Here is a 22620-nt window from a genome sequence, read left to right on the forward strand (position 1 = left end):
GGTAAAAAGCGTAAAGCCTTCATTTCCCTAAATCTAAACTACTGTGTCTGGGCAAGAGCAGAGCTTATACAACCTGTATTTTACCCTCCTTGAACCCATTTTAACAGACTTTTAAGTTTTGCCCAACCCAAGGGATGCTCCTCCTCAGGAGAATGTTATTCCCCCTCCAGTCTTTTCTTGGAGTGTATGCCAAGGGAAGCTACTTTCTCTCTTCTGGTTTCCCCACAGCAGAGCTGGGTTTTTACAAAGGCTCAAGGCTGCAGAAAGCCACGACTGCTCCAATCCCACCACAGCAGCCACACAGCTGCAGGATACTGCTGAGAGCCTGAAGACTAACTCTGCAAAACCGCTTGAGCTAAAGCCCAGCACCAAAGTCCTCACCCCTGAAGGACCAAAGCCCTGGCTTCCCACTGAGCATCAGCTGCCAAGAGGTGCCCCAGAGCCCTCGGCTTTGGAAAAGTCAGCTCTAAATGCTTATAGCAGGGCAGGAAAACAGGAAGCAGAAAGAAAACTGCCCTGTGGGCATGGCCCAGCCTTCCCAAGCACTCTGGTCCTCTGCCCCCCAACAGTGCAGGATTGAGCCCATCAGGATGCGTGTTTTTGAGCTGTGGATTCTGCATGCAGCACAGAGGCTCATGGGCTGTGGTGGGCTACCTGCACCTCGGGGAGGGGGCAGCCCTGTGCCCCCACTCTGCCCCCCCCAGCAGCTTTGGGAGCTTCATCCTTTTTTGCACCTCTGACGGGCCTGTCCCTTCGCCCCAGCTATGACCCAGGGGCCACAGTGGCCGGCGTGGTGGGCGTCGGGCGTGGACAGGGGGCTGCAGGGCATGTGCGTGAACGAGCAGCATCACCTGGGCCCCACCTGGGCTACGGCAGCATCGGCGTGGGTAAGGGGCCACGGCACGGAGGGATGGAGGGGGCAACCCCCCAGGGGCTGCTGTCAGCAGGGACAGGGCTCCAGTGCCCACCTGGCAGCTCCACGGCCAGGGCAAGTGGTGCTGAAGCAGGGCTTCCCTGCAGCTTGGCCAACGAAGGGAAACTCTGTGATGCGGTCATAAGATGCAGTCATAAGAGTGGATGGAGTGGAATTCAAGGCTCACTGGCTCATCCTCTCATAATGACCCCTCACCAGGGGGGCTTCAGGATTCACCAGGGGGGGTTCGGGATTCACCTCCTCGTGGTGCAGCCCCTCCTCTCCCCCCCAGGCCCCATTAACCCCCCCCAAATGTCCCCTAACCCCCATTTTCCCTTTAATCCCCTCCCCACACAGATCCCTTTGACCCCCCAGTGCCCCCAAGACCTCTTTTAACTTCCCTAAATGCACCCAAAGCCCCCCTAAACCCCCTTAAATCCCCATCCCACCCCTGTAGATCCCCCCAAATCTCCCGCAGCTCCCCCCTCAAATCCCTTCCAACCCCCCCCAAGAGGGATCACCCGGCACCCTGGGACAGGAACACAGTGGGCTGTACTGGGGGCACTGGGCTGTACTGGGAGGGCACTGGGGGGGCTCAGGTGTCCCATGACAACGTGGCCCAGCTCCAGGAGAGATCTGGGGAGCAGTGAGGAGCTACTGGTCTGTCCTGGTCTGTACTGGTCTGTCCTGGTTTGTACCCCCAATCCCCAAAGCCCCTCCCCAGTTCCCCCAGGACCCTCCCGCACCCCAAAGCCCCCCAGGGCCCCCCAGGCCCCTGACTTGGTCCTGCTGCCCCTTGAGCATCTGCAGCTGCTGCAGAAGCAGGCATTTCATCAGCAAATGTGCAGCTGACACCAAGCTGGGGGTGTGTTGATGTGCTGGAAGGCAGGAGGGCTCTGCAGAGGGACCTGGCCCAGCTGGATCCATGGGCTGATTGCAAGGGGATGAGGGTCAAGCAGGCCAAGGGCCGGGTCCTGCCCTTTGGCCACAAGAAGCCCCGGCAGCCCCCCGGGCTGGGGCCAGAGTGGCTGGAGAGCAGGCAGGCAGGAAGGGAGCTGGGAGTGGGGATGGACAGGAAGCTGAAGAGGAGGCAGAGTGTGGCCAGGTGGCCAAGAGGGCCAATGGATGGTGGCCTGGCTGAGGAAGAGTGTGGCAGCAGGAGCAGGGAAGGGATTGTTGGCCTGGAGTGAGGGCTGGTGAGGCCACCCCTGGAGTGCTGTGTCCAGCTCTGGGCCCCCGAGTTGAGGAAGGCCCTGGAGGGGCTGGAGCAGGAGCAGAGAAGAGCAGCGAGGCTGGGGAAGGGAGTGGAGCACAAGTGGTGTGAGGAGGGCTGAGGGAGCTGGGATATCCAGGGAGTGGCTGGGAGTGACTGAGATCATTCTGGGAGTGACTGGAACCATAGCAGGGGTGAAGGGGAGCAACTGGAACCATGCTGGGGGCAACTGGGATCCTACTGGGAGCAGTTGGGCCCCTACTGGGGTCATACTGGGAGTGACTGCAATAATACTGGGAGTGTGTGAGAGGGACTGCAGCCATACTGGGGATGAGTGGGATCAAAGTGGCTTCCTACTGGACGTGTCTGGAAGTTACTGGGATCATACTGGGGGTGACTGGACTCATACTGGGATCATACTGGGAGCAACTGGGACCATGCGGAGGGCAAATGGCATCCTCCAGGGAGTGACTGGGAGTGACTGGGGCCATACTGGACTCAGACTGGGAGTCCCTGAGAGTGAAAGGAGCCATCCTGGGGGTGGCTGGGAGCAACTGGGACCACCTTGGGGGCAACTGGGATCCAGCACCATACTGGAATCATAGCGGGAGTGACTGTAAGGGACCAGGATCAAACTGGGAGTGACTGGAACTATGCAGGGGGGAACTGGGAGCCAGTGGGGCCATGCTGGAAGGCAACTGGGAACATCCTTGGAGCAACTGGGATCATGCTGGAAGCAACTGGGAGTAACTGGGAGTGACAGGGTGCATGCTGGGGGCAACTGGCATAAACTGGGAGTGACTGGGAGTGACCGGGATCATCCTGATGGAAACTGGAACCATCCTGGGGCAAGTGGAAGTAACTGGGTGCAGTGGGTTTCTGTGGCTGGGTTTTGGTAGCGGGGGGGCTACAGGGGTGGCTTCTGTTAGAAGCTGCCAGAAGCTTCCCCTGTCCCGTGGAGCCAATGCCAGTGGCTCCAGGATGGAATTCCTGCCGCTGGCCAAGGCCAAGCCAGTCAGGAGTGACAGCAACGCCTCTGGGCTAACATATTTAAGAAAAAGAAGGAATTCCAGTCAGGGAAGAGTGGAGTGAGAACATGGTCAGTGCAGAAGGAGGGGCAGGAGGTGCTCCAGGCACTGGAGCTGAGGCCCTGCAGCCCGTGGGGCAGAGCAGGGTGGGGCAGCTGTGCCCCTGCAGCCCCTGGGGGAGCATCGGGGTGCAGAGACCCCCCTGCAGCCCCTGGGGGAGCATCGGGGTGCAGAGACCCCCCTGCAGCCCCTGGGGGAGCATCGGGGTGCAGAGACCCCCCTGCAGCCCGTGGGGGAGCATCGGGGTGCAGAGACCCCCCTGCAGCCCCTGGAGGAGCATCGGGGTGCAGAGACCCCCCTGCAGCCCCTGGAGGCTCCCACGCTGGAGCAGGTGGATGCAGGAAGGGGGCTGTGACCCCGTGGCAGGCCCAGGATGGAGCAGGGTCCTGGCAGGGACCTGCAGCCCGTGGAGAGGGAAGCCCAGGCTGGAGCAGGTTTTTCCCAGGTAGGACTCATGGCCCCTGTGGGGGACCCACGCCGGTACAGCTCAGCCGTGAGGGACTGACCCCATGGAGGAGTGACCCACGGGACAGCAGGTTGGGAAGAGCTGCTGCCCGAGGGATGGACTCACACCAGAGAGGTCCATCAAGGACTGTCTCCCGTGGGAGGGACCCCACGGGAGCAGGGGAAGGACTCCAACTCCTCTCCCTGAGCAGCGGCAGAAACAACAACCGACCGTGACCCCCATTCCCATCCCCTCCCATCTCCCTGCTGGGGGGGAGGAGGGAGAACATGGAAGGAAAGGGGGGGGAAGGTGTTTTTAAGACTGTTTTATTTCTCACTCTTTGGCTCTTATCCTGTTAGTATTAAATATAAGTACTATCCCCACTTGGAGTCTTGTTTTGCCCGTGAAGGTGATCAGTCACTGACCTCTCCCAGCTCTTAGCTCTACTCAGGAATTCTTAGCTGGTTTTTTTTTTGCTGTCCTCTGTCCAGTTGCAGAGGGAGAGTGAGAGAGTGGCTTTAGTGGGTACCTGGTATCTGGCCAGGGTCAACCCATTACAAGAATATAAAAAGAAGTATTTTTTTTGGCCTTGTTCTGATGCAGTTAAGGAGCTGGAAAACCAAGACTGGTGCAGGGAGGTCCAAAGCATGGCTTTGGGTCTGGATGATGGAGACATCACATTTAGAGGGAGACAGACTCTGCCGTTGCTTTCCTAGACTTTGTCCCAGCTTAATGGTGTTTTTCCACCCACAGCAGCATTGCTGGGAGATGTTGCAGTGGCACATCCCCCCTTCTCTGCCAGGGCAGCATCTTGGCCCTTCCCACCCCACCATGGATTTTCCATTCCTGTGGCAGGGACTTGTCCCCACCTGATATCCAAATGGGAAATGCAACTCCTGGGGGTGGCTTTCATGGTTCCACCACAGGCTGGCACAGATTCTGATCCAGCTTTGAGAAATTGTGTGGTCTACGTGTTCTGGATAAAGCTGTCCCACCTTTGCACGTTCTGACCCAAGAGAGTTTCGGTGGCCAGTTTGTGTATCAAAAGCACTCGGTACTAAAATGTACCAAGTTGCACCTGTGGACAAATCTGCACGAGCTCAATGCCCTGCGTACCCACACAGGCTTTTCTGTCTCGAATCCTGCTCATTGCGTGCCTGAGACTGGATTTATTTCAGCAGCTAAATGGTTCACTGGAGGACTAATTGGCTCTGAGAGCTCCAGTCCTTTGTGACAGATTATTAACCCTTCCCCCTTCATTATAAAACCATGAACTGTAGAGAAACCAAATAGCACAGGGCCCCTGCGCCGAGCCTGTCAGTGCTCCCGGCTCGGTGTTCAGCACAGAAAGTCCCTTTTATAGTTGGGAAGCGGAGGGAGAAAATTCTGGAAGCGCGAGAACGCGGCGATAGCTGGGATGAAGTGGGAGCCCTTAGGAAAGGACTGGGAGGTACTGGGATAAACTGGGAGCCCCGGGGAAGGAACCGGGGCTCTCCCGCCATTTGCGTAGCGCTGAGGGCAGGGCGCTTACGCCATTTGCGTAGCCTAACGCAGTTTACGTAGCGCCCCTCCCTTGCCGTTACCGGCGCCCCCTTTACGCCGTTTGCGTAGGTCTGTGGGCAGCGGCGTTAGGAGGGGACTGGGATGGACTGGGAGCCCTTAGGAGGGAACTGAGAGCCCTTAGGGAGGGACTGGGACAAAGTGGGAGCCCTTTGGAGAGGACTGGGATGAAGTGGGAAAGGTCCGCGAGCCCTCAGGAAGCCACCGTGGCCCTCCCGTCATTTGCGTAGCGCTGAGGGCAGGGCTCTTGCGCCATTTCCGTATCTTTACGCAACTGACGTAACTCCCCCATTGCCATTACCGGCGCCCTCCTTACGCTGTTTGAGTAGGGCTGTGGGCATTGCCGGCCCCTTACGCAATTTGCGTAGCGCCGCTCCTTTGCCGCCCGCGGCGCCGCCTTACGCCGTTTGCGTATCCCTGCGCCGTTTGCGCAGCGCGGCGGGGGCGGGCCCGTGTCCCTGCTGCTGATGTTTATTTATCAGTGTCCAGGCGCTCGACCCCTCAGCCCCTCACACACCCACGGGCCCCACGGCAGCGCGGGGGAGGATCCCGGGGGTGTCCAAAAGCTCCTCCCAAAGTCAGTTTATGGCTTTGCAGAGGGCTCTCGGGAGTCACCGAGGGGCTGAATGGAAAGAGAGAAAAATTAAATCTTTAGGGGGAAAAAAAAATATAACAATAGCATGTCTGTGTTCCCGAGGAGCCGTGGGTGTTTTTAGGCAGCTGCCTGCAGAGGCCATCGCCGTTTCGTGAGGCGGCATTAATGCAGCGTGAGGAGACTTTTTGTGCTGTTCACAGAAATTCGGATTTTAAGGTTTTTCTCCTTGGTTTGAAGCTTCTTCATTCTTCCTTCGCTCTCTTTCAGAGCAAAGGTTTTAATTTTTAAACTTAAGAGGAAAATGTATTAACAACAAGTGAGGAAAACTAGGGGGAAAAGTTCTTCTGAAAGGATTACAATGTGCAAGCAGAATCAGTTCTCTCTCCAGGAGAGAAAAAAATATTAGAGGTGTAAATTGGCTCCAAAAATGCCCCCAAGGACATAGGGAGGATAATCAGGATGACAGTGTGGCTGAGCAAGTGTGTTCTGCTCTATATCATTAATTTTGTGATGTTTAATACTTCAGCAGGTCCAGGACTTCCAGGACTGTCCTGGTGGCTGTGATCACAAATGATTCATCAGAGCCACTTGAACAAGAAAAGCCTTTCTAAACAAGGGCATTTCTGAGGCTCTTGCTGGTTTTTTGCCTTCCAGCTGACCATCTTTGACTTCAGGGAGGTTGGTCTCAGGCTCAGGAAGAAGCCGGACAGCCCTCAGGAGACAAAGCTGCCCAAGACTGTCCGGCCCCCAGGCACCAGTGAGAACTCCAGTTCCAAGGTAGCCTTTTCCTGCCCTTTTCCTTGCTGTTTGATGTGACACTTGAAGAGGCTGCGTGCCTTGCCTCCAGCTCATTGAAACCCCTCAGTGTCCGGGTCCTGTTGTCGTTGCAAAGTGCTGCTGGTGGTGGAGTTCCTTCTGCTGGGGCAAAGGCAAAACGTTTTCTCCTAGTGAGATGCTGGAGTCCTGATCTGTGCTAAGCCAACACAAATAATTTCTGCTGAAGCTGGTGGGGTTTGCTGGAGTTTAGCTGCCATGGCGAAGGCACAATAGCGGGGGAAGGCTGGGGCAGGACACAAGGGCACGAGCTTGCCATTTTCCATTGTCCCACTGAAAGAGCCACCTCTTGCTTTGGTGTTGTCACTGGCAAATGCTGGGAGTCATAGGATTCCCTGCACAGTGGCAGTGCTGGCCTTTGAAGGCTGAGGGCCTGAGGGAATTCCTCCCAGTCTAACACAACTCCAGCACTGCTGAGAAAAGAGCTGAACCTTATCCTCATGCAGCACTCACCTTATTTGTCCTATCCCTATCTACTGTGGTACTTTCTTTTTGCCCTTAACCTTCTCTGGTGCTGTTCTCTTCTTACTGCTGTCTAAGCTCTAGAGTCCGGAGTTGTGTGGGCCTCAGCCTCCCTGCCTCAGAGTAAAGGTCACCCCAAAATTGTTTCCTATGGAGTCTGATGTAAATTCTTGAGTTTCACTTACTGCTTGAGTGCTGAGTGAGTGCCCAGAGCTCTGGGACCCCATTAGCACAGGGCTGTGCTGGAGGTAAGCGCTGCCTGGCATTTTGGAGAAGGAAAGCTGGAGAAACTCCTGCCAAAAGAGCTGCTCAGCTTGAGCCTGCTTAGTGTGGTCCAGCAGCTTTTGATCAGCTCAGAGCAGAGGTGGGTGAGCTACTGTTCCCCCAGTGGCAGCTGGGCAGACCTAGTCACCAAGAGCCTGTCCTTCACCGGGGATCAAGAGAGGAGAGGCATTCACGAACCTTCCTCCCAGCAGCTGAACCTCTCCCTGCTCTCTCTCACCTCTCCAGTTCTCATCCCCTGACCGGAACAAGGCCTTGTTTGAGCCTGTCCCATCCGAGCTGGTGTTTCAGAACTATGTCCTTGGCAAGGTCTGTGAAACGGCCCTGCTTCTGAAGAATAGAGACAAGGTAAGTGCTGGGATGTGGCGCTTTAACACTGTGCTAGAAGAAGAGCAGAGTGGTGTAACCCCCATGGTTTACAGCAGAGCAAGTAGCAGCTGTGGCCCATCCAGATTCACCACCTTGGATTTGCAAGATGGTGGGAATTTTCCCGTGCTGAGGATTGTCCCCTGATTTTGGCCGTGCCTTGGTGGTATCTGACATCCAGAGCAATGGGCTCTTGAGGGTTTCCACCTTCACTTGAACAAAGTGTGATTGTTTTGCAATTGCCCACGAAAGCTGAGAAGGAAGAAGTTGAAAAATGTCAGCAATTGTGTTGCCCTGTAAAGAGGAAAACTGAGACCTTTTGAATTTCAGTCAAGGAAACAGTTTCTCAAATGACTCTTGTGCCAAGAGCAAGCTGGTGGGAATAGACAGCAGGGAGTCCAAATCACCTGGTTTAGAGGTTGTGAGATGGGATTTGGTGCTCAGGGGTTGATACCCCTGTGCTAGCAAATGCCTGTTTGCTGTCCCTGTGCCTGTGTTCCCCTGAGGGCAGAAACTGGCAGCAGGGTGGCTGCAGGAATGCCCAGCAGTCTGGCTTGCCTGCTCTGGCAGCTGCCTGGCCACAGTCACCAGGCAGCAAGAGCCCCTGGAGAGCTGAGACTGGCTTTTAATAATGAAACCACACTGTCAGTCGGTGCTGCTCATGTTTCTCCAGGCAGAAAATAACCTTTCAAGCCCAGAGTTGACAGGCCCAGCCTGCAGGGCCGTCTGGCTTTCCCTCACTCTGGCAAGCTGACTGCTCCCATCTTCTGCATCAGCCTTTCCTGGCACTGTCTTGTGCTTCTCCCTTGCTTCTTTACAGCCCATTTCAATACTCTTTGCCATCTCATTGTGTCAGGGCTTTTCTCTCTGTCTTGCTGTGTTCCTCCTTTTCTCTTCAGTTTCCCAGGAAGGCCAAGAGTCTGGTCTCCTCTGCTGGTGTGCCCATAGGACTGTCTCCCCACAGCTGGACTTCCCCACTCCACCTCAGTCTGTTAGAAGGGAATTTCTTCCTTCCCCCAGGACAATGTGCTGGTTTGCCTTCAGGTAGCACATTCTCCCTCTGGAACAGGGCTGCGTGGCTGTGTGCAGGCAGAAGCAGGCAGATTCTCTGGGCTTGTTGAAATGAGGATGACTTGGTTCAGGTGTTCTATCTCCATACTGCTGGTGCCTGACCTTCCTTCCCAGCAGGCACTGCCCTACTGCCTCTGGCCGAGCTGCTTTGCCCAGGCAGAGGGATCCAAGTTCACCCTTGTGTAGCCTGTGTTTGAACCTCCAGAGCTAAAAGTCCTTTGGGAAAGTGGTCAAGGAAGGCTGTCACCAGGGCACACCCAGGTCTCCTCCTGTTTGCACAAGTGGCAAAATCACCATTTTGTGTCTTTCCTGCAGGTTACTCGGCTGGTGAAGGTCACCATGGACAGCTCACCTTATTTCAAGTTGGTCGGCCCCAATGGTGTGTGCCATCAGATCCCACCGGGCTCATTTTGCACTATAAACATCCTTTTCACCCCTGAGGGGAGCAAGGTGAGTTTGGAGGAACGTTCTCTCTAAAGCCAGGGCGTTTGTTGCACACTGGTTATAGCCCAGCCCGTGCTGTGAGGTCGGCTCTGGGCTGGGGGCAGGCAGCCTGGAGCTGGTCACACCTTGGCACAGCGTGGTGCTGCCAGGCCCTGCAGCTGGGCCTAGAGGGCTGTGCTTTCCCTCCGTGCCTGTTCTTGAATGTTCACGGGGGAAGAGGCAGATGGAACAGCAGGGAAATGACAGGGAGGGGTGTTGAGGTTTAGCCATCTCTAGGTTCAGTGGAAGGGATTTAAATATGGAAAATACCAGAGGAAGAAAAAGATGATACAGAGAGCTTTATTCTTTCCCAATGGAATGGAGCAAAACTGATGCTTTTTCACATGCTCTGTTCTCCAGCCTTTATTAGTATGAATTAGTGGTCATTTTGGGGGTGGGAGAGGTCAATTCATACCCACAAAGGGTCATAGAAAACAGCCCTTTTTCTTCTGCCATGAGGATGGCAGACAATGCCCTCAATGCTGTGCCAGTCTCTTTTCCTGCAGGATCATTTCCACCAGCTTGTCTGCATCAGCAAAAGAGAAAAACTCACTGTGCCAATCCGGACCGTTTGTGCCCGCCCAGTCTTGGACTTCCCTGACCAGCTGGACTTCTCACCGTGTCCAGTCAACCACAGCACCCAGAAGGCTCTGCTGGTTCAGAAGTAGTTTTATTGCCTTGAAGGGAAACTCTGTGATGCTATCATGAGCATGGATGGTGTGGAATTAAAGGCTCACAAGCTCATCCTCTCTTGTTGCAGTACCTACTTCAGGTCAGGACTGGAAACACAAGGATTTATTTACAAACCCCCAGCCCCTCCCCAGTGTGTCTGTGCCAGGGGCAGGAAAGGCCTTGGCTCTGGGGAGGCTCTGCACTAACCAAACCACCTCTGTGTTCTCAAGCCTGTGCTCAGCACAAGCCCAACCACAGCCCCACACCAGCCCCTGCAAAGGAAATTAACTCCACCCCAGCCCAAAGCAGCACATTCTGGCCCTCATTCCACACCAGTCCCATCATGGCCAGGCCCCACACGACTCAATACAACTTCACCCCCCACCACCCCCTTCCCATTCTTTGCTAGAACACACAGGTCTCCTTCCCTTAGTCTGTGCACCACCCCTGCAAAATGTCCATCAAATGGCCCCAAAATGTCTGTTCAATTCCTCCAGTCCAGTCCTTTGGGCTCCCCCTGTTCTGGTGGTCCCTTGGGGCACGAGAGGGGCTGTGTGGGGGGAGTTCCTGGGCACCAAAGGCAGCTCAAGTCGGTCCCTGCTGCCCTGCAACTGCTGCTTGGGAGGCTCCTCCTGCACTGCTTGCTATTTCTGAAAGGGATTTTTGCCTGAATCTTGGTGGTTTCAGTTTTTCTGGGCTGATTCTTGCTGTTTTGGAGGTTTTTATGATGCCCGATGAGTTCTAGAGATGGACTTGGGCAGGAGGAACCCCCAAGCCAACATGCTCAGCCCTTGTTTTCCCCCCATCAGGATTTGTCCTTCCCAAAGCTTGGGCGGATGGAGGAGGAGGCTGTGAGGAAGAGGAAGATGCCTTGGGCCCCCCAGACAGGTGAGGAGGAAGTCAGTGGCCCTTGGGCGGGTGTTGTGCTGGCTCTGTCAGCCCAGCATGGCCCCGGCTGCAGGACAACCCCGCTGCCGCCGCCGTCCTGCCGGGGCCGGAGTTGGGGGGATGTCCTTGGCCTTCTCTGTGGGCCGGAGGCAAATCCCCTGCCTGTCCTTCTTGCTGCCTGCCCCAGGCCCCGAGCTGAGGAGGGAGAGCCCGGAGGACAAATCCCCCCGGCAGAGCCTGGTGGGAGAGGCCGTTTTGAAGGGCTCCCCGGTGCAGGAAGGCAGCGGGGAGGAAAAGGGCCGGAGATCCCCCCGCAGGAGGGGCTCCAAAGCCAGCCCAGGGTGCTCTGAGGAGGAAAGACCCAGCCTGTGCCGGGAAGGCGGCCTGAGCTTGAGGGTGAGCTCTGAGCTGGTGGTCCAGCATAGAGAAGCCCTTCAAGTGCTTGGAGTGTGAGAAGAGCTTCAGGAAGAGCTCCAGCCTCCTCACTCACCAGCACATCCACTCTGAGGAACGGCCCTACAGGTGTGGGGAGTGTGGGAAGAGCTTTGCCCAGAGTGGACACTTGTCCAAACACCAACGGACCCACCCGTAAGAGAGCCAGCGAGTGGGTTCAGCACTGGATGTTTGCAGGAACACCAGAGTGTTCCACGTGCGTTAGCGAGGGCCACTGCCTCTGACTGCAACGTGGGGGATAGCTCAGCACCCACCAGACAGTCATCCTCCAACATAGAGAGATGAGCGAAGGGAATTGGAGCATCGCCAACGAGCTCCGCCTGGAAGGGAAACTCTGTGATGCAATCATAAGCGTGGATGGGGTAGAATTCAAGGCTCACAAGCTCATCCTCTGTGGTTGCAGTACCTACTTCAGGTCCTCCAACATGGAGAGGGAGATGAGCGACACGTCTAGAGAAATTCCAAGAGGGCCGGGCTGGGCGGGTGCAGGGGAAGGGAAGGGAGGGAAAGCGAAGGGAAGGGGCGTCCCGGGCAGGGAAGGGGCGTCCCGGACCCCCCTTCTCCGCCTTCCCCCCGCCAGGCCCTTCTGCCGCTGCAGCCTCAGCGCCATGGCCATGGCCCCGGGCAGCCACTGCCTCGTCCTCCTCCTCCTCCTCCTCCTGGACATCCTGGGGGCCCCGGCGCTGGGAAGACGTGGTGATAGACAGATACTATACCCCCAAAATCTGCCTGCGGGAGGCACAGATGGGGGATTTCATTCGCTAGCACTACAATGGGACCTTTAAAGATGGCAAAAAGTTTGACTCCAGGTATCGCCCGCGGCTCTGTGCCGCCTGCATGCGGGGGGCAGCTGCAGCGGGACCCTGCATGTCTCCTCCAGCCCCCACCCGCATCCCGGGGCGGGCGGGCAGCTGCGGCGACCCCGCATGCGTCCCCCAGCCCCGGGACAGGGGCAGCCAGGCCAGGGCAGGCAGCTGCCTGCTCCAGACACTGCCCAGATCCCCCCCAAGAAAGGCTTTTGATGGGTGCTGGGGTGAGCACATGGACCCGGGGAGCCCTGTACACGTGTCAGCCTGGGGGGGCCTCAAGCAAAGCCTCAACCCAGGCTGCAGCCCCTTCCCCCAGCCCCTGCCCGGCTGCCCTGCCGTGTCCCCCAGCTCCCCCCAGCCCCTCGGGGAGCCTGGCATGCCCTCAGCTCTACAGTGCCGTGCGGGAGCCTGTCCCGGGCACAGGCAGGATTTGGCCCTAAGTGGGACGTTCTGCACTCAGGAACATGTATCTGCTTGTGCTGCACAGGCAGGAAAACACTTAAAGCACTTTGAGACGTGGCAGTGGAGAAACCTGCCATTACCCCAGAGGCTTTGCTCCACTCAGTGTCCCTTGGCCCCGCATCCCTCCTGCTCTGCCCACACTGGCTGGGACCCGAGCCTGGGGCAGCCCCTGGTTTGCAGCACCGTGAGCAGGGGGAGAACCGGGGACACAGAAACAAGGGGATGAAGGATTTCGATTTACCTGAGATGTCTCCACTTACTTCTTAGAGTTTTTCGAGATCTAAAAATAAAAAGAAATCTGCAGTTTAAAAATGAGGCCGGGACATTGTCTTTCCTCCTTGCTGCACAAAGCTCCAATGTGCCATATGCAAAATGGTTTGGAAGCAGCAGGAAGCCTGGGAGCCGCCGGCCTCCAGCCCAGCTCTGTGGGTGAGACGTGGGGAGGCAGCTGATGGGTTCTGGAGGTGCAGGGTCAAGCTGGAGCCTTGAGCAGTGCTGCAGGGGGCAGCTGCCCCCCAACAGCGCAGGATTGAGCCCATCAGGATGCGTGTTTTTGAGCTGTGGATTCTGCCTGCAGCACAGAGGCTCATGGGCTGTGGTGGGCTACCTGCACCTCGGGGAGGGGGCAGCCCTGTGCCCCCACTCTGCCCCCCCCCAGCAGCTTTGGGAACTGCATCCTTTTTTGCACCTCTGACAGGCCTGTCCCTTCGCCCCAGCTATGACCCAGGGGCCACAGTGGCCGGCGTGGTGGGCGTCGGGCGGTTGATCACCGGCATGGACAGGGGGCTGCAGGGCATGTGCGTGAACGAGCAGCATCACCTGGGCCCCACCTGGGCTACGGCAGCATCGGCGTGGGTAAGGGGCCACGGCACGGAGGGATGGAGGGGGCAACCCCCCAGGGGCTGCTGTCAGCAGGGACAGGGCTCCAGTGCCCACCTGGCAGCTCCACGGCCAGGGCAAGTGGTGCTGAAGCAGGGCTTCCCTGCAGCTTGGCCACCCCCTGCTCCCGGAGGGTCCGGAGGATCCCCCGCACGCGCTCGGGCTGCCGGATCCGGACCGTGGCTTTCTCCAGCTCGGGCACCTGCGGGCAGAGCAGAGACCCCGCTCGGTGCCGCCCTGGTGGGACCGAGGACCCTCCAGCGCCCTCCTGGCCGCGCTCCCCCGCCCAGCCCCGGGGCCGCCGCTGCCCCAGCCCGGGCTCCCGGCCCGCGGACCCCGCTCACCATCGCTCCCGCTCCGCTCCCGCTCCGCTCCCACCGGGCCGCGCAGCCGCGGGGGGGGACTGGGGGGGCGGGACCGGAACGCGGCCGCGGGGCCGGGGGGGACTCGGGGCGTGCTCGGGGTAGGGGGTGCGGGGGGACCCCCCGTGCCCCGGCTGCGCCTCCGCCCGGCGCCGGCAGCAGCGCGGGGCGGGACCGGCGGTTTCGTTTCTGCCGCAGCGAGCGGGGAGGGCGAAGCAGAAAGGAAAGATTCCAATAAAGAAGCCGCGGGCAAGGGCGCCCGGCACTGAACCGCCCCGCAGCGCCGGGGACGCGGAGTCGCGGAACCCTGTGCGGGAAATGCCCGCAGAGAACCGTCCCCCAGCACTGCCAAGGCCACCACTAACCCATGTCATCCTCCAACATGGAGACAGAGATGAGCAAAAGCAAGTGGAGCATCGCCAACGAGCTCCGCCTTGAAGGGACATTCTGTGATGTGGTTATAAGAGTTCATGGAGTGGAATTCAAGGCTCACAAGCTCATACTCTCTTGTTGCAGTACCTACTTCAGGTTAGTACTGGAAACACAAGAATTTATTTACAAGGGCCTGGAGTGACAGGACAAGGGGTAATGGCGTCACACTGACAGAGGTTTATATTAGATAGTTGGAAAAACTTCCTCCCTGTGAGGGTAGTGAGGTCCTGGCACAGGTTGCCCAGAGAAGCTGTGACTGCCCCATCTCTGGAAGTGTCCAAGACCAGGTTGGATGGGGCTTGGAGCAACCTGCTCTAGTGGAAGGAGTTCCTACCCATGGCATGGGTTGGAATGGGATAATCCTTAAGGTCCCCTCCAACCCAGGTCATTTTGTGATTTTGTGATTCCTGTGGAAACATGGGGGCCGTTCACCCTGGTGCTCCCTGTCCCCAGCCAGAGGCTGTATCTCCTTTTTCAAATCTTCTTGCTTCCTGCCCCAGGCCCCGAACTGAGGACGGAGAGCCCGGAGGACAAATCCCCCCGGCAGAGCCTGGTGGGAGAGGCCGTTTTGAAGGGCTCCCCGGCGCAGGAAGGCAGTGGGGAGGAAAAGGGCCGGAGATCCCCCCGCAGGAGGGGCTCCAAAGCCAGCCCAGGGTGCTCTGAGGAGGAAAGAGCCAGCCTGTGCCGGGAAGGCGGCCAGAGCTTGAGGGGGACCTCTGAGCTGGTGGTCCCTGAGCAGCCTCCCAGCAGGGAGAAGCCCTTCAAGTGCTTGGAGTGTGAGAAGAGCTTCAGGGAGAGCTCCAGCCTCCTCACTCACCAGCACATCCACTCTGAGGAACGGCCCTACAGATGTGGGGAGTGTGGGAAGAGCTTTGCCCAGAGTGGACACTTGTCCAAACACCAACGGACCCACCCGTAAGAGAGCCAGCGAGTGGGTTCAGCACTGGATGTTTGCAGGAACACCAGAGTGTTCCACGTGCGTCAGCGAGGGCCACTGCCTCTGACTGCAACGTGGGGGATAGCTCAGCACCCACCAGACAGTCATCCTCCAACATGGAGAGGAAGATGAGCGAAGGGAATTGGAGCATCGCCAACGAGCTCCGCCTGGAAGGGAAACTCTGTGATGCAATCATAAGCGTGGATGGGGTAGAATTCAAGGCTCACAAGCTCATCCTCTGTGGTTGCAGTACCTACTTCAGGTCCTCCAACATGGAGAGGGAGATGAGCGACACGTCTAGAGAAATTCCAAGAGGGCCGGGCTGGGCGGGTGCAGGGGAAGGGAAGGGAGGGAAAGCGAAGGGAAGGGGCGTCCCGGGCAGGGAAGGGGCGTCCCGGACCCCCCTTCTCTGCCTTCCCCCCGCCAGGCCCTTCTGCTGCTGCAGCCCCAGCGCCATGGCCATGGCCCCGGGCAGCCACTGCCTCGTCCTCCTCCTCCTGGGCAGATCCCCCCCAAGAAAGGCTTTTGATGGGTGCTGGGGTGAGCACATGGACCTGGGGAGCCCTGTACACGTGTCAGCCTGGGGGGGCCTCAAGCAAAGCCTCAACCCAGGCTGCAGCCCCTTCCCCCAGCCCCTGCCCGGCTGCCCTGCCCTGCCTGTGAGGAGGAAAGACCCAGCCTGTGCCGAGAAGGCGGCCAGAGCTTGAGGCAGAGCTCGGACCTGGTGGAGCCTGAGCAGCCTCCCAGCAGGGAGAAGCCCTTCAGGTGCTTGGAGTGTGAAAAGAGCTTCAGGAAGAGCTCCCACCTGCTCCGACACCAGCACATCCACACTGGGGAGATGCCCTACAAGTGTGGGGAGCGTGGAAAGAGCTTCACCCAGAGCTCTAACTTGACGAGACACCAAGAGACCCACCAGTAAGTGAAGCCCTACCAGTGCCCCACCTGCAGGAAGAGCTTTGGCCGCTCCTTCCACCCCAAATGAACCCCTGATGGTTCCATCCATCTCCAAATTCTCTGATTCTTGCCTTCGAGGTGCCACATTCCCAGACATTCCCCCTCTCCAGGTTCTCCACTTTGTTGTCCTTGGGATCCCAGATGTCCCCACTGTCCAGGCTTCCCCTTCTCCGCGCCACCCTCTCCAGGCTCTCAGGGCTCTTGCAGCTCCCCCCTCTCTCCAGCCTCCCTCACTCTCCAGGGATCAAGGCATGGGGACACCAAGGCACCCCCATGGCAACCCCACTCCCGCTCTCCCCCCTCCCCTTAGCCCCCCTCTGCCAACCCTTTCCACAGCAGGAGAACAATCGCCCCCCCATCCCACAGGTTACCGGGAAGGGGGAGCTCATCCCAAATATCCTGGGGGGAGCACGGGGGGTCAGGACATACTCGGGCTGCCAGCACAGATTCCCCTGCAAAGTCTGCACTGAGTCAAGCTCTGGAGAGGAGATTGTGCCCCACAGAGGGGATTGCAGAGGCTCCCTCAGGTCCCCAGCATCAATCAGCAACCAGGAATAGACACAAAAGAGAGTTTGCTGGTCACAGCAGACCAGTTCAACGTCATGGGCATCGTCAACCTGTGCTGAGAGTTCCTCCGTTCCAGGCTGTGCTCTGAGAACTGCATTGGCATCTGGAGACTCACTGACTATTACTACTGCCCCGACCTGCTCAGCCCAGGGTGCTGTGAGGAGGAAAGACTCAGCCTGTGCCGAGAAGGCGGCCAGAGTTTGAGGGGGAGCTCTGAGCTGGTGGAGCCTGAGCAGCCTCCCAGCTGGGAGAAGCCCTTAAGGTGCTTGGAGTGTGGAAAGAGCTTCAGGAAGAGCACCCACCTGCTCCGACACCAGCACATCCACACTGGGGAATGGCCCCACCCATGTGGGGAATGTGAAAAGAGCTTCAGGGACAGCTCCCACCTCCGCACCCACCAGCGCTTCCACACTGGGGAACGGCCCAACATGTGTGAGGAATGTGGGAAAAACTTCAGCCAGAGCTCCCACCTCCACAAACACCAGCTCATCCATACCGGGGAACGTCCCTACCAGTGTGGAGAATGTGGGAGGAGGTTTCACACCAGCTCCAATCTCCTCCTGCATGAGCGGATTCACAGGGATGAGAGGCCCTTCCGCTGCACCGACTGCAGGAAGGGCTTCAAGCAGAACTCCCACCTCGTCACCCACCCACATCCGCACTGGGGAGATGCCCTACAAGTGTGGGGAGTGTGGAAAGAGCTTCACCCAGAGTTCTAACTGGACAAGACACCAAGAGACCCACCAGTAAGTGAAGCCCTACCAGTGCCCCACATGCAGGAAGAGCTTTGGCCACTCATTCCACCCCAAATGAACCCCCTGCTGGTTCCATCCATCTCTAATTAGGAATTCTTACTTTTGTGTCCCACTCCCCTCCCACTCAGTTTGGGGTCCCCTCTGACCCCCCTTTTCCCACTGACCTCCCCCTTCCCACCCCCCGCTCACCCAAGAGCTCCTCGCCCGCAGCCGGGGGGGCTCCCAGTACCACCAGTGCCCAGAGAAGTCCCCCCAGAAAAAGGGTTGGGGGGGGTTCTGGGTGGACTGTGAGTGTGTTTGGGGGTCCTTGGGGAGCTCTGGGGAAGCTTTTGGGGTGTCCCAGCACCTTTTGGTGTGAGCTGGGTGCTTTATTGAGGGGCAGGTGCCCTCCCAAAGCCCCCCAGAACGGGCTGACATTGGGGAAACACCGGGGGGGTCCCCATTCCCGATCCATCCCGGGCTCGGTTCTGCCCCCCCCAAACTCAGCTCCACCTCACAGAGACCCTCCAAGCCCCTCCCCCACTGCCCCCAATAACTGGGACTGGGGAGAACTGGGAAGCTTTACTGGGGTCACTGGGAGCAGACGGGTGGAGGCAGAGTGACAGCAGGGGAGGGGGGGACACACGACCCCCCAAAATCCTCACAGGGATGGGGGGGGTCCAGGCTGGGCCCGAGGCTCTGGGGAGGGGCTGCGGCCGCTGGCGGCTCAGGAGCTCTGTGGGGAGAGAAAAGGGGGTGACACCGGGGTGGGGGGACAGGGGGGACACCGGGATACACCGAGACCCAGACTGGATCCAGCGGGATCATATGTACTGGGATCATACTGGGATCAGACTAGGATCATACTGGCAGCAAGTGGTTCTACGCTTGGGGAAACTGGGAGCTACTAAGATCCCACTGGGAGCCATTGGGAGCAACTGGGACCATGCTGGGCACAACTGGGATCCTATTGGGAGTAACTGGGCCCACAGTGAAGGCGGCTGGGGTCATACTGGGAGTGACTGGGAGCGTTCTGAGGGCAGCTGGGACCATGTTGGCGCAACTGGGGTATACTGGGAACAAGCAGGATCACGCTGGAGGTGACTGAATAATTGGTGTTTGAAAACATATATATGTAGGGTTTATTTTAGAACAATGTTGTTTCAAAGGTAAACAGGTATGTTGCCATTTTAGGTGTTATCATCTCTATCTCTCATCTACAGCAATATGGCATAAAGAGAACCTTTAGGGAAAATGCATAAGGGAAAGGCAGGATAAGGGTAAGGGAGAGGAAGAGGAAGCAGAGACGAGAGTGGAAAGATGTCTATAGTCACTGCCCACGGGGTCCAGAGATGGAACTTGGCAGTTGCAGCTCCAATGGCTGTCAGTTGAAGTGGTGGCCTTGATCCATTGGGGTGGGGGAGGGAAGCCCCCACACTCCAAGAAGTGATGAGTTATTATATCCATGGATGGTGTCCCGGGCCGTGCCACGAACCCCCAACATCTCCTGGGCCTGCGCAGAGTTCCCGTGAGGGGCCTGGGAAAAGGGTTTCTCCTGCCTTTCAAAATTGGTCGAGGGGGGAATGGGTTTTGATGGGCCATCAGAAGTATAATGCAAAAGTCCTGCAGCTCCTCTTTGAGTGACACTTCTTCCTCACATCCAGTTTGAACCTTCCAAGCTGCACTTTACAAGTTTCTTTTCATTCCAGCACCAAGAAAAGCTCCATCCTGTCACATCTCCTCTAGACCCTCTCCAGTTCTTCCTCATTCCTCTAGAATAGGGAACCTCACAGACAGACAGACCAGTCCAGATGTGCTGAGTCCAAGGGGGTGACAACTCCCTTGTCTGGGTGCCCACACTCCCCCCAAGGCAGCCCCAGGTGCAGTTGGCCTTAAATCAAGGGGCCGTTCTGATTCTTTGTAATGTCACGGAATCCAGTGGCACCGTGACACTGCAGGGCCTCATGAACCAAAGGAATGCAGGGACACTGGGGAATCTCATGGAACCAAGGGGCCATAGTGACACTGAAGAGTCTCAGGGCACCCCCTGTGCCTCCCCAGAACTCCATGGAATCAAGCAGAGCCGCTGCCTCCCCCCCGCCGCCGCAGGGACCGGTGTCGCCGGCTCTGCCCCGCTTGGACACCTCTGGAGTCAGCGTGTTCTTGGGCAGCACCACTGATCTCAGACCAGAGATTTGCCCAGATTTGGCTTTGCCCCCTCTTTTCTTTGGTTTGTTTTTTGTTCTTTGTTCATTCAGGGGGAAAAGGGGGAAGGGAGGCACGTGTTGATCCCTGTTTTGATCTGTTTACAAAAGGGAGTTGGGGCAGGGGGGCAGAGAGGAAGCAATTTCTCTCTCTGCTGTTCTTTGAACTGTTCTGTTGGGATTGCTGGGTTTGCTGCTCTATTTCTCATCAGTAAACTGCCACGGCCCGCGGGGGAAAGGAAAATGGGACCGGGCACTGCAAATCAGGGTCTTGACACAGCTGAGGTCTCGTGAAGCAATGCCAACTTTATTAGGCCAAGCAGGGACTTACACAGGGTTGGAACAGGGGCTGGACTGAGGACAGGGGAGGAGTAAAGGATTGACAGCTCAGGGACTCTTGGGATAGGGCAACAGGGTAGAGATGGGCGGAGTCTGGGTGTCACCAGGAGAATGGGCCAATAGGAGCTACCTCTGCACTGCACCAAACAGCAGCCAATAGCAGGCAGAGGAGCGGGAAAACAGGGCAGAACAACAGGTTTTGGCGGGAAAACTGTGAGGGAAGAAGGAGACAATATGGAGGAGATGATTTTTAAAACAACAAGCTGGGGTACATACAACACTAGGACAGTACAACAATAAACTGGGGAAAACTGGGGAAAAACTGTCAGTCCAATGGTAGTCACACCCGGTAAATAAACGTCTTTTCCAGTGTATTAGTGTCCATTCCGGTGTAGATTAGTCATCTCAGGGGTTATAGATCTGTCTCCAAGCCTGGTATTTCTGCCAGTCGTTTTCTTCTTCCCCAACAGTAAACTGTTATTTTTTTCACTTATACCCCTTTGTATTTTGTCTCCTTGTACTGGTGGGGAATAAAAGGGGAGTGAGTTAATTTGATTGGAGTTCCCACCTCAATAAATGTCTTTAAACCAGGACACATTGCTCAAGGGCTCTCTGAAATTTGGCATCATTCACAAAGGACTTGAAAACACATTTTGTCCCATTGTACAGAGAGATAATAAAGATGTTCTCTAGTGGTGTTCAAGAGATGGTCACTGAGGGATTTCACCAGGAAGTTGCTGCCAAGAGGACTTTGTACCATGGATTTGATTTGACACTCTTCATTCAACCAACTTCCCACCCACCACATCTTCCACTTCTTCAGTCCAGCTCTCGCCAGTCTGGCCATAAGGAGACCACAGGAGACCATGTCAAGGGCTTTGATAAAGTCTGGGCACAAAACATCCCCTTCTTTTCCCTCCCACAGGGGTTCTGCAATCCCTGCCTTGTCCTTCCCATGCCTGGCAATGGCTGCAGGAGGACTTGCCCTCTCCCCTTCCCTGCTGAGCCTGTGCAGTGTGGAACTCTGCCAACCCTCCTTGCTGCCCTGTTTGCAGACTGCTTCCATGTCTGCCTTTGCCAAGGCCCCGGGAAGCTCTGGGATGGCTCTGGCCTTTCCAAGGGTTTGGGAGAGGTCTCCCAGTGACACTGCCCAGCCTTCTCAATAGCCCGGACACCAAAACCTTTTCCATAGCCCACACTTGCAGAGGAGTGCCCAGGACACAACACAGGTTATCCTGCTGGTTCTGGAAAATGAGAATTGATTTCTTCCTTGAGGCCAACCCCTCCAATTGGATTTGAGTGCAGCTGAAAGGTTCCCTCAGCATTTTGCCCGGTGCCTCCCTGCCCTGAAGGTTTGTGGCCATCAGGCTGGAGCTGAGGGGGTTGGGCAGGTGCCTGAGGAGGGGGTAGAACAAGGGCTGTGTCCAACTGTGCCAGGAGGGCTGTGCTGGGCAAGGATGAGGAGGCTGCAGAAAACAGTGGCACTGGGGAGGGGAGAGGAGCAGCTGGAGAGACCTTGTGCCTGCCCATGCTGGGCAGGAGCTGCCCCAGGATGGCAGCTCTGAAGCACTCACAGGATGTCCCTGGGAACAGGAGGGGAAGACTGGATCTGAAAATGGAACCTGGAAAGCAGAGAGTCATGCTGACACTGTAGGAGAGTTGCAGCCCTGGAGCAAGGTGACAGAAGAAGTGACCCAGTCCGTGCAGTGGCCTCAGAAGATCCCACAGCATCCTGGAGATGCTGGAAGGGAGCCCAGCTCTGCTTCACAAGTTCCCAGGGCCTGTCCCTGCCTGTGCTCCAAGGGCTTCCACCCCCCAGGACTGTGCTCAGAGAGCACTCAGGCCTTACAGCGAGAAAGGGGCTCAGGAGGACAGTGTGGAAGTGGCAAGAGAGCAGCTCTGGACAGACCAAGCTCTGCTGCTCCCTGGCAGTGCTGCTGGGCTGGGATTATTGTCCCCGTCCCGTTTGCAAATACCCCCTGTCCTGCAGTGTGCTGTCCTTTGGGAACAGCTAAGAAGAAGGTTCTTGGACAAAGAAGGCACTGCAGGGTCCTTTACTTTGTTTAAATAGTCAGAGAGCACAATTCAGCATTTATATATCTCTGGATCCAATTCAATGGGTAGACACTAAATTAGAAGGTAGATGCAAAATAATATTTCATTGCACAGAAAACTATTGCAAGAAGAAGCAGATGACCTCCATGAATGACCTGAGCAGGAAGGCTGGGCAATGAAGGAGTCCCCTTCTGAATGTTATGCCCCAGAAAACAGGCACTTTATTGCTCCTGAAAAGCATCCAGTCATCATTTTTCTCAGGTGTTCTTGAGCTCCTGATTCCTGAGGCTGTAGATGAGGGGGTTCAGTGCTGGAGGAATCACTGAGTAGAGAACTGATAGTGCCAGATCCAGGGATGAGGAGGAAGTTGAGGAGGGCTTCAGGTAGGCAAATGTGCCAGTGCTGATAACAATAGAGACCACGGCCAGGTGAGGGAGGCAGGTGGAAAAGGCTTTGTGCTGTCCCTGCTCAGAGGGGATCCTCAGCACAGCTCTGAAGATCTGCACAGAGGAGAAACAATGAAAACAAAACAACCAAATGATAAAGAGATGGAAAACAAGA

At 57.0% G+C, this 22620-nt stretch overlaps 1 protein-coding gene across 1 annotated transcript in view; it reads left to right on the forward strand.

Annotated features, from left to right (window-relative positions):
* LOC127477599 (zinc finger protein 397-like) overlaps positions 1-15188 on the forward strand; it is a 70257-nt gene extending 55069 nt beyond the window's left edge. Inside the window, exons 2-3 of the mRNA XM_051802106.1 lie at positions 10794-10872; positions 14770-15188. Of these exons, the coding sequence (XP_051658066.1) occupies positions 10821-10872; positions 14770-15188 (471 nt within the window). The 5' untranslated portion in view covers positions 10794-10820. The remainder of the gene's footprint in view (positions 1-10793; positions 10873-14769) is intronic.
* Positions 15189-22620: the final 7432 nt, after the last annotated feature.

This window comes from Manacus candei, unplaced genomic scaffold (genome assembly GCF_025592945.1).
Source record: "Manacus candei isolate 608988 ecotype Guabito, Panama unplaced genomic scaffold, ASM2559294v1 h1tg000055l, whole genome shotgun sequence".
Classification (NCBI taxonomy): domain Eukaryota; kingdom Metazoa; phylum Chordata; class Aves; order Passeriformes; family Pipridae; genus Manacus; species Manacus candei.